The following is an 11,209-nucleotide window of genomic DNA, read 5'->3' as shown; positions in this document are numbered from 1 at the left end:
CCTGTTCATCTCGTCTTGGAATCTCTCTCCCTGTAGTGATTTTTGTGCACTTATAGTCCCATATCAGAAGTCCAGGTGGCAGGTAGTGGTGCTGGTCAGAGTACCCCAGCTGAGCCTCTTTAAATCTTTGGATTCCATATCTGAAACCAAAGCTTCGTCACTCTCAGGCTGAAGAAAGTGGGAAAGGCAAGCTCCGTCCCTCCACAAAGCCCCACGGCTGCCTTCTCTTCTTGGAGAGTGCAGGATCTGAGGGGTGGCTGTCCCCTGCAGGGGTGGTAGCCACTTGCCCCCTCAAAGAGGGTGGGCCAGAAAAAGAGATAGACGGCAGACAGAGAGAGGAAAGGATGAGGTGGGAGGTGGGAGGGGTCCGTGTGGGGCTGGGAAGGGAGGGCTGGGGGGAGGGAGAAAGAAAGTCTTTCCAACCAAGCAGAGCAGTGACGTGAGGGACCCGCTGAGGAAAGAGGAGAAGAAACGGCTGGACGTCAGGAAAGAGAGAAGTCATTGGCTTGACTCACTCCCTGTCCTCCCCGCCCTCCCCAGGCTCCCCTTCTACCCAGGCCCCTCAGACGGTCATAACTTCTCTGTCAAAGTTCCCGCCTCCCTGGAAGCTGTGAGGCTCCCCCAAAGGTCTACAGGTAAGGTTGTAGGCTTTGAGGTATTAGGCCTATTGGTATGCAAATGAGGGTGAGTGCGGGGGCGGAGGGGAGCACCGGGCTCAGCCGGGTAGGGTGTTGGCGTTGAGATGGGGACTGAGGCTGGAGGGAGGCAGTAACTTGTCTTAGGGCTTTCTTCAAGATTTTTTTTTATTATATAATTTGGTTTGGAGCAAGGTATGGGAGGTAAGTTGAAGAGACAGCTCTTGCTATGGATGGGGGCTTACCCCCTTGCCCAGCTAAAATTAAGAAAGAGGGAAAGTGCTCGCTTTAGCAGTGTATATATATATATATATATATATATGTATATATGCTACACACACACACACACACACACACGTTTATCAATGTAATTATGACTGAGTCGAGTTGTATGGCAGAAACCAACACAACATTGTAAAGCGATTATCATCCAATTAAAAAATAAAAAACAAAATAAATTTGGAGTGATACAGAAGATTAGCATGGTCCCTGCACAAGGATAACATGCAAATTCATGAAGCATTCCATACTTTTTATAACTGAATTACTTTGCTATACAACAAAGATTGGCCCAACTCTATAAATCAACTATACTTCAATTTTAAAAATTGAAGGAAAAAAGAGAGAGTCTCCTAGAGACTTGTGTAGGTGGCTTTGGGGAAAGATGCATTATCAGAAATACACCTGGTACCTCACACCCACACGACACATATTCCCTGACCCATCTGTGTATATGTGGATGAATGTGCGTGAACATTTGAACTCATCTGTACAGAGATACCTACAGAACTTTCTGGGTGTGTACAACCATACACAAAGAGTTCTTTTGTTTCTGTAATCTTTTGTTTCTAAAAAGCTGCATTCATAAATATATTTTAAAACTAACATTCTTTACTGTAATCAATTCTAACTGGAATCAATTTTTAAGTCTATGTTCCCTAAATGGATTAGACATTCCTGGAAGTAGGCTTGCCCTATTTATTTCTGTGCCCCCAGAGACAAATCCAGGGCCTGGGACTATTAAGATAGCTCATAAATATTTGTCAGGCAAAGGCAGGAATGAATGAATGATCTTCTTAAAAACCACAGGTTTCCTTAATGGTGAACTTTCTCTAAACCTAGTGTAGTGGCTAATAGTTGTACTCTGAATAGGTGACTGTGTAAGAGGGAACATCTGTGTATGCCTAGTTAGTAGGGAGTTATGCAGACAAGGGGACACGCAAGAGTGTGTGTGTTGAGATGAGTAAATGAGATTTTGCCAGGTGCCTGCACATTCCTGCATGCGTAAATGAATATCAGTGTGTGGACGAAACTAAAGCGGGGGCCGACAGGAGACATCCCCTGAGATGTAGCCCCGGCCTAGAGGGAGCCTGCATGTGCAATGAAGACAATAAGTGTGTGATGAATGGCATAAGGGTCTTCAAGCGTGGGAGTGGGAAGTGGGATGAGTTTGTGAGCTATTCCCCCAAGACTGGACACGTTAGTGATTTGGCTCCATTCTCATTCCATTCCCCACCCGCCAGGAACCCCATGAAGCTCCTGGCCATACTGAGCCTTCTGATCCTGATGCTGCAGGAAGGAGGGACAGCATCTCTCTCGAAGGAGAGCGGGAAGGGAGAAGACCAGCCGTATGGGGAAGGCGATTCTTATGCCATTCTGCATCTGGGGGACTATGTCCTGAGCCTGGACAGCTATGATGAGGTCATTGATCCGAACAACTATGACGAGCTCACAGACTATGGGGACCAGCTCCCCCAGGTGCGGGCCATGCAGCAGACTCACTGCATTCCCTGAAAGAAATTGGGAACCAGAGGCCTGGTCCCTCTCTACCTAGTAATCAGCTGTCTCAAGCCTCCGTCTTTCTCTGGGAAGTGGAAATTCTTGTTCCTCCACAGGAAACTGTCACTTACATAATGCTAAGAAAGAAGACACAAAACTTCAAATTTGTTTGTAGCAAAAATTAAGAGTCACACATCCCTCCCTCCCTCTGCCTTCAAGTAAGACCATAAAGTATATCTTACTGGAACATCAGCAGTGTCCTCACATTCTCCTAGAAAAAAGGAGTGCCACAACCTGTGCTAGACTGCCTTCAGTTCAGAAGTCCATTCCTCAGCCCTGCCTGCCTTCACAGGGGCTGACATGAAGATGGCACTCATTTGCTGTGTGAGCCTGATCCCACGGGCAAGGGAAGGTCCCCTGTCAGCGAGTCTGGAGTTTAGTCCTAGCTCTCCCACCAGCTTGGCCACCTGCTGGCCCCTGAGCTCAGGCCCTCCCTGTCTGGACCTCCATTTCCACCTCCATAGCGTGATGAGAGACCAGATGCTCAGAAAGTCCTTGCTTGTCACTTTTTCTGCTCCCCCCCAACTGCCGCCTTCTCCACAGGGACTCTCTGTAAGCTTGGAACTGGTTGCTGAAGTTCCCAGACTACAAAGCAAAGTTCCTCTCAGGCAAAAACTGACTGTGTGCTGTGTCTCCAGGTTAAAGGGACCAGCCTGGCTTCTCTCACCAGGACACATGTTACTCAGAGCACGGAGGCTTCAAGGACACTCCCTTCAAACCCCACGACGGCCAGGCCTCTGACACTAGGCCTGCTGGCTGCCCCGACCAACCACGGTAAGTTCACAGGCACAGTCTCAGTAGCCACGGGTACAAACTGGGTAGCCACTACCGAGCACCAGGGGTGCCAAAGAGGAGTGTCATCGGGTGGAGAGCAGAGGGTCAGGGAGAGAAGGGGAAACAGCTGTGGGGGCAGGGGGCATGGGAAACAAAGGTAGAGGCTGACTGTTCCTGATGCTTCTGCCTGAATGCACAACCTGGATGGAAGGCAAAGAAAGCAAGAACTCCCCTGTGCCTAGCAAGGCCACCTACCTTAATTAACGGCATCTCTGGGGGAGCAGGTTGAGTAGTAATTAGATTAGAGACAATTAAAAACCTGTAGAGAAGAATAACTTTGTGGCTGTCATTTGGTATGGGGGCAAATGAAGAATTTATTTTGCTTTTCAGCTTGAATTCCCTCCCTAGCATCTTCTCCCCCACTCCCTGAGGCCCTCCTGGAGACTCAGACGCTGGCATATCCATCAGTAGGGAGTTGGCACTCTGCTGAGGGGTCAGAACTGAGGCACAGGAGGATGCAGTTAATTCCAGAATTGCTTGTTCTCAGTTCCTATTCTTCTCTTGAGATGTTTGCCTTGAGTGGGTACAGGGTAATGAGGCATCATTAGAGAAAACACTTCAGGCAGGAATCTACGACCTCCCAGGCTTAAAGGGCCTCAGCTGGACCTGCCATCCAAGGCCTGGGGATAAGCACACTGTCTAATCATGGCTGGTGAGGAAAAGCTGTCTCTTAATCTTGAGTCCATGTCACTACCAACAGAGTTCCTCCTTGAGCTGGACTAGCACTTGTCTTTAGTAACCTCTGTCCTTTCTAAGAGCAAGAGATGGAAACTTTCTGCAGTATTCAATAAAACCTTCCCAACTCATTAAAGCCAGTCTGAGCTCAGTGGCCTGGCCTAAGTCTCATGACCACTGGTCATAGACTGAGAAGAGGGGAGGGATGTTTCCCAACAGAAAACTGAGATGCTGATATCATAAGAAGGGGAAATGAATCCTAGACAGTCAGTGTCCACTCCACCTTGACTCTATTTTGCTCTTTGGAGCCACCTAGAACCTAATTCCTCACCCACAAGGCAGGTGGCAGAGCCAGCAGCCATTGGCCATTGCACTGGCTTTATATCATCTGAAGTGCACTTTTGGGGGCCAGAGAGAAGTCCCATGGAAAAGAGACTAATATATCCACCTATGTGGTTGCATCTAAATGTCCTAGAAATACCCACATAGGCCCAGGAAAATCTATACAAGACCAGAGTCTGATGAAGGCACTAACGGGCTTGGATTGTAATGGTAACAACTGAGGGTGGATCTGCTTCTCTTAGTCAAGGGCTGAGTGCCAGACCAGCAGCAGCCAGCAGCACTCCCAGGGGGCACTGTGACAGTCGGTCTGGGTGGTAACCCAAGAAGACACAGGTGACCTAGGCACAGGCATTCCCTGCCCAGGGCCATTGGTCCCAGAAGCTGAGGGAGTCTCACGGGGGTGTGTATTGGGGGGTGTCTCCCATTGGCCCCAGAGGCTGAGGGAGTCTCACGGGGGTGTGTGTGGGGTGGGGGTGGGGGGTGTCTCCCATTGGTCCCAGAGGCTGAGGGAGTCTCACGGGTGTGTATGTGGGATGGGGGGTGGGGTGTCTCCCATTGGTCCCAGAGGCTGAGGGAGTCTCATGGGTGTGTGTGTGGGGTGGGGGGTGGGGTGTCTCCCATTGGTCCCAGAGGCTGAGGGAGTCTCACGGGGATGTGTGTGTGTGGGGGTCTCCCATTGGTCCCAAAGTCTGAGGGAGTCCAACGAGTATGTGTGTAGAGGGGGGGGGTCTCCCATTGGTCCCAGAGGCTGAGGGAGTCTCATGGGTGTATGTGTGTGTGTGGGTGTCTCCCACTGGTCCCAGAGGCTGAGGGAGTCTCACGGAGGTGTGTGTGTGGGTGTCTCCCATTGGTCCCAGAGGCTGAGGGAGTCTCACGGGGATGTGTGTGGAGGGGGGTGTCTCCCATTGGTCCCAGAGGCTGAGGAAGTCTCACGGGGGTGTGTGGGGTCTCCCTTTGTTCTATCCTCCACCTGGACCAGACCTGCCAACCTGTCTGATCTGTGTGTGCCTCGGTTCCTCTGTGTACTGTGATGACACGGACCTGGAGAACATCCCTCCTCTTCCCCAGACGACTGCCTACTTATATGCCCGGTTCAACCGCATCAGCCATATTCGGGCGGGAGACTTCAAAGGGCTGAGTATGTAACGTCATGGCAAAGAAAAGAGTGGTTGCGCAGAGGGAGCCCCTGGGTTCTTTCCCTTGCCATTCAGCCATACTGAAGTTATTAGAGTGCCCACCTGTGTCAGCCCTTCCCTGTTGGCTTTCAGTCTCTCCAGCTTGGAAATTAGTCTACTTCCTGGCCTTGAAGGTTTTTCTATGGCAGAAGTGACCTGTTTTTGTTTTTGCTCCGTGAAGCTATGGGAAGCTGGGGAGGAGAAGATGTGAGCAAGCCCATGTTTTCAGGCTGTCCTAGCAGCTGTAGCTCTGCCCTCCTGGCCTCTGGACAAAACCATGCTAAAGCTGGTCTCTAACCCAGATTCTACTGCTAATTGCTGACAGGCTTCCTGGGCCTCAGAGTTCTTTTGGGTTCTTTTGTTAGTTTGTGTAAACTAACAGGTAGAAGTAGGATGGATCCAGGAATTCCTGCGCCTGTTGGGTCTTACCCTCAGAAGCCTTCTTCCAAGCCAATCCACACAAGACAGAACACTCCAGGGAAAGGTATCACAGAATATGAGGACTTTCCCAGGTTTATAAAGTTCTTCCTTCTGGTTTGACCCTGGTGCAAGTGGAGCGCTGGCTAGCACCCCCTGTGCTGAGACAGGAGAAGGGCGCGGGCAGCTCCAGCAGGAGCAAGGGGAGATGGTGTGTCCCTGTGTTCTGCTCTGCACCTCTTAGCAAAACTGAAGAGGATTGACCTCTCTGGCAATTCCATCTCCTCCATCGATGACAAGGCCCTCCGCCTGCTGCCTGCTCTGCGGGATCTGATCCTCCCTGAGAACAAGCTCACGGCACTGCCTGCACTGCCCACCGGCATCGAGGTCCTGGACGTCCGCATGAATCGGCTGCAGAGCTCAGGGATACAGCCTGAAGCCTTCAGGGTGAGCCAAGGCCTTGCGTCCCCATCTACCGCATGCCACCCATGCCCACAACCACACACATGCACCTGGCCCTCACGGAATATCTCTGTCCCAACCCTGCTCTGGGGCATGAAAGTCAAGTGTTATTTTCTTTTTTTTTTTTGTCTTTTGCTTTTATTTGCATTTATTTTTTGTGGCATTTATTCCCAGGCCATCAGTTTTTGTTTCTTCAGTTTCTTCTGAAAGGATATCTTTTTCTTCTGTGCAAACGTCCTCTTCTGGTTTAGGAACAGTCTGTTCTTTTTCAGTAAAGGTCATCTCAACGTGGCAGGGGGAGCTCATGTCTGGGTTGATCCAAGCCCCGAGCTGCATCTTCGGGGCTTTGTTCACATGAGAAGCTGAGTGACCAGGGATCTAAGCCTTTCAGTTCAGCATTACTCTCTGCATTTCTGAGCATGTGCAGTAAAAATTCAGCACTTATTTTGGGCCACCGACCCTGCATCCAGCCCCACCCTTTGGCCTGGGCACACCTACCAGTTCCACCATTGTAACAATGGAATGGTGGCGATATTGCTTCTGTAAAGTGACATCTTTCAGATACTTGGTGGCCTTTCAGATATGCATACCCTTAATGACCTGGGTAGTTTCACAAAAGTTCTTAAAGTGAACAAGAAGATTTAAACCTCTTGACTTGCATGATTTCGTGGGGTTTTCTGGGTCAAGCAGATAGAGAACCATTTTTAGAGCTCACCTCAGGCCGCTTACTGGAAAAGCCAAACCCCATTTTCTTCATCTAAACCATCAGCAACTCCCCTTTTCCCTCTTGGGGCACCGGGCCTCTTGGGTTCTTTCTGTGCATCTGCTTATTCACCTCCCTGTGCACCAGTGTTCTCCACACACTCACCTTCTGCTCCCCAAAACTTGGACTAACATGTGATTTGACTTGGAGTTGTACTGGTTCCTGCTTTCACTCTGAATATCCTTTTGTTTTCAGAACCCACCACTAATTGACCAACCATTGTCCTTCTAGGAGCAATTTCTCAAGAGAGACAATCTGGTTGGTCCCTGGCTGGCCAGTTTCAATGGGAAGGGCTAAACACATGGCACGGATACAGCCCCCTGGGCTGCCCACTCAGCGGTCCAGGGAGCCCTGGGGGCAGTCCCACTGGGGGAACGGAGAGAGCTGTGAGTGAGACTGACAACCCAGCTGTCACACTCACATGCACAACTTTCTCCATCGTGCCTGTGGCTCTCCTTATGCTGGTCCAGTATCTCCCAGCCGTACTCTCCATATTTGGTCCAGATTTAGCATCTGGAGACTTTTTTTCTTTTCTAGAGACTTTTCACTTGGGAAAGTCCCTTCTGATAGCAGGGATGTTGAAGCTGGGCCTGAATGTCCTGCCGGCCTGCTTCCCAGCCGTCCTTGCCCCTTGCTTGCTCCTCCCAGAGTCCCCCTGAAACTGCTGAGCCCCTTCATGGCCCTCAGCTGCTTGCACCTCAGCTGCAGCAGCTTTTCCTTCTGCATCCAGTGGGAGGAGATGAGCCGTCCCTGAAGCACCCAGCTCAGGACCCGGCACCTGGCTGAGGCCCAGGAGTGAAGGAATGGGGTCACATCAGTGCCCCTTACTCCTAGGGCCCCACAGAGCCACCAGCCTCCCACATCCTTTGCACCCTCCCCAGGCATTGGAGAAGCTGCAGTTCCTCTACCTGGCTGATAACCTGCTGGATGCCATCCCCCGGTCCCTGCCCCTGAGCCTGCGTTCACTGCACCTGCAGGTGAGTGGCTTCCATGAGAACAAGGGTGTTGAACAGCACAGAAGGTGGAGGTCGGATTGCAGGGAGTCCCCTTCAGCAGTGGTGGGTCTCCGTCACTGAGAGCTCAGAGACCAGAGTTGGCGCATCTCACTCAGACCACTGTCTACAGCCTCCGTCTGATTCCTTCCCCTTCCTGCTCTTTAAAACACTTCCCCTCCGTTCTTATCCCATCTCACCCAATGCTCACTCCTGCTCCCCTCCCCTTCCCCTCTGTCCCCTCACCCTCACCCTCTCCAGGCCCCCTCTCTCCGTCCTCAGTGGGTCCCCTGCCTTCTTCCTTGTATTTGGCCCCGGCCTTCTGGGCCTCGGTGTCTCCAGTTGCATAGGGGAGGTGAGCTGGTGGGCAGAGAGGACTGATCCCGCCTCCGTGCTGCCTGAGGGCAGACTCTCCAGGTGGAGGAGCTTCACAGCTGTCTGTGTGTTCTTTCCAGAATAACGTGATAGAGACCATGCAGAGGGACGCCTTCTGCGACGCGGAGGAGCACAGACACACCAGGAGGCAGCTGGAAGACATCCGCCTGGACGGCAATCCCATCAACCTGAGCCTCTTCCCCAGCGCGTACTTCTGCCTGCCCCGGCTCCCCACGGGCCGCTTTGTCTAAGTCTGCCCGCCTCTGCGGGGGAGGGCCCCGCCGTGAGAGCCCTCGGAAGACCCCAGGGCGGGGGCCACAGGGCCTGACCCTGACCCTGACCCTGACCCTGACCCTAAGCAGCCACCTTTCACCCAGGCGTTAGTCAGCCTAAAGATCCAGTGGCCAAAATCTACTGCTCCCCCTCCCTCAACACATATCCACCCACACACTCACACACACGCACGCACACACCTACACGTGCGCACACGCACTCACACACCCACGCACACACACAGACGTGCGCGCACACACAGGAATGCTCACTCACACGCGTGTGTGCACACACCCACGCAATGCACACACGCGCACATCCATGCATGCACACACACACACACACACACACACACACACACGCAACACACTCTGAAATGTCCTCCAGGAGCCAGATTTGCATTTCTCCACCCTCTTTCCTTAACACCTTATGGCTCCTGGATCAAAGAATAGAGATGTCTGCAGCAAAGCTCTTTCCCATATTCCTCATTCTTCCTACCCACACAGAAGGCCAAGAGTCATGGAAGAAGAGGAGGAGGGACAGAAAGAGAAGAGGAAGGGGAATAAGCAGTTGTGTGCTGGAGCTAGTTCTTACTACTAGGCTTGCAAGAACTGATTATTAAACTTTCCAGAATTTTTCAAGCCAGTTGTTAAATGCAGTCATTATTAAAAACTAAATCACATAAACTCACAATTAGATATTTTATGTTGAAAACAAATGTAATAAATACTCAAACTCATCACTTCCCAATTATTTTACTGGTTTATTGTTAACCATGTTCTTGAACTTTTCTATGTCCGTGGCATCTGTGTAGTGGAAATACTATATAATGACATGCTTTTAGTGACATCACACTGGTAGTTTGAAATTGGCCGTGGTGGGAGTATTTATACCACAGAATTAGTAAACTCTACGTATTAGGATTTTGTTAGAAAGAGAGCCTGTTCTTAAGCCTTTGCCAGCACCGCTGAGGACAAAAACAGCTGGGTTTTTTTCTCTTAATTTATTTATTTTAGTTGGGGGCTAATAACTTTACAATATTGTAGTGGTTTTTGCCATACATTGACATGAATCAGCCATGGATTTACGTGTGTTCCCCATCCTGAACCCCCCTCCCACCTACCTCCCCATCTCATCCCTCTAGGTCATCCCATCGCCCCAGCCCTGAGCATTTGTCTCATGCATCGAACCTGGAATGGTGTTCTGTTTCACATATGATAATATACATGTTTCAATGCTATTCTCTCAGAACGTCCCACCCTCACCTTCTCCCTCAGAGTCCATAAGACTCTGTCTCACATATAGGGTTATCGTTACCATCTTTCAAATTCCATATCTATGCATTAGTATACTGTATTGGTGTTTTTCTTTCTGGCTTACTTCACTCTGTATAATGGGCTCCAGTTTCATCCATCTCAATAGAACTGATTCAAATGTATTCTTTTAAATGGCTGAGTAATATTCCATTGTGTATATGTACCACAGCTTCCTTATCCATTTGTCTGCTGATGGACATCTAGGTTGCTTCCATGTCCTGGCTATTATAAACAGTGCTGCGATGAACATTGGGGGTACACGTCTCTTTCAATTCTGGTTTCCTCAGTGTGTATGCCCAGCAGGGGGATTGCTGGGTCATATGGCAGTTCTATTCCCAGTTTTTTAAGGAATCTCCACACTGTTTTCCATAGTGGCTGTACTAGTTTGCATTCCCACCAACAGTGTAAGAGGGTTCCCTTTTCTCCACACCCTCTCCAGCATTTATTGCTTGTAGACTTTTGGATAGCAGCCATTCTGACGGGCGTGAAATGGTACCTCACTGTGGTTTTGATTTGCATTTCTCTAATAATGAGTGATGTTGAGCATCTTTTCATGTGTTTGTTAGCCATCTGTATGTCTTCTTTGGAGAAATATCTGTTTAGTTCTTTGGCCCATTTTTTGATTGGGTCGTTTATTTTTCTGGAATTCAGCTGCAGACGTTGCTTGTATATTTTTGAGATAAATTGTTTGTCCGTTGCTTCATTTGCTATTATTTTCTCCCATTCTGAAGGCTGTCTTTTCACCTTGCTTATAGTTTCCTTTGTTGTGCAAAAGCTTTTAATTTAATTAGGTCCCATTTGTTTATTTTTGCTTTTATTTCCAATATTCTGGGAGGTGGGTCATAGAGGATCCTGCTGTGATTTATTTCAGAGAGTGTTTTGCCTATGTTTTCCTCTAGGAGTTTTATAGTTTCTGGTCTTACGTTTAGATCTTTAATCCATTTTGAGTTTATTTTTGTGTACGGTGTTAGAAAGTGTTCTAGTTTCATTCTTTTACAACTAGCCTCCGCCTATCTCCAGGCCATCCCACTGGTGATAGGGTGGGGTTTCTAGGGCTTTTGAAAGTTCCTTGCTTTTCCCATGCCAAGGCTTGCTGTTAGACTTGGAGGGA

The 11,209-nt window shown here is 49.7% G+C and overlaps 1 protein-coding gene and 1 pseudogene across 1 annotated transcript; both read left to right on the top strand.

Annotated features, from left to right (window-relative positions):
• The first annotated feature begins 622 nt into the window (after positions 1–622).
• OPTC (opticin) lies at positions 623–9,423 on the top strand. The gene is made up of 7 exons (XM_081495040.1): positions 623–635; positions 2,159–2,393; positions 3,113–3,248; positions 5,305–5,463; positions 6,162–6,364; positions 8,024–8,119; positions 8,590–9,423. Exons 2-7 carry the CDS (start codon positions 2,166–2,168, stop codon positions 8,758–8,760), a joined length of 993 nt encoding a protein of 330 aa, XP_081351166.1. The 5' UTR covers positions 623–635; positions 2,159–2,165; the 3' UTR covers positions 8,761–9,423.
• Positions 1,070–1,169, top strand: LOC145508069 (U6 spliceosomal RNA; annotated as a pseudogene).
• Positions 9,424–11,209: the final 1,786 nt, after the last annotated feature.

Source organism: Giraffa tippelskirchi, chromosome 5 (genome assembly GCF_054371585.1).
Source record: "Giraffa tippelskirchi isolate mGirTip1 chromosome 5, T2T-mGirTip1v1.2.pri, whole genome shotgun sequence".
In the NCBI taxonomy this organism is placed as follows: domain Eukaryota; kingdom Metazoa; phylum Chordata; class Mammalia; order Artiodactyla; family Giraffidae; genus Giraffa; species Giraffa tippelskirchi.
The sequence above is the reverse complement of the archived record's forward strand: the minus strand, read 5'-3'. Positions and strand labels throughout refer to the sequence as shown.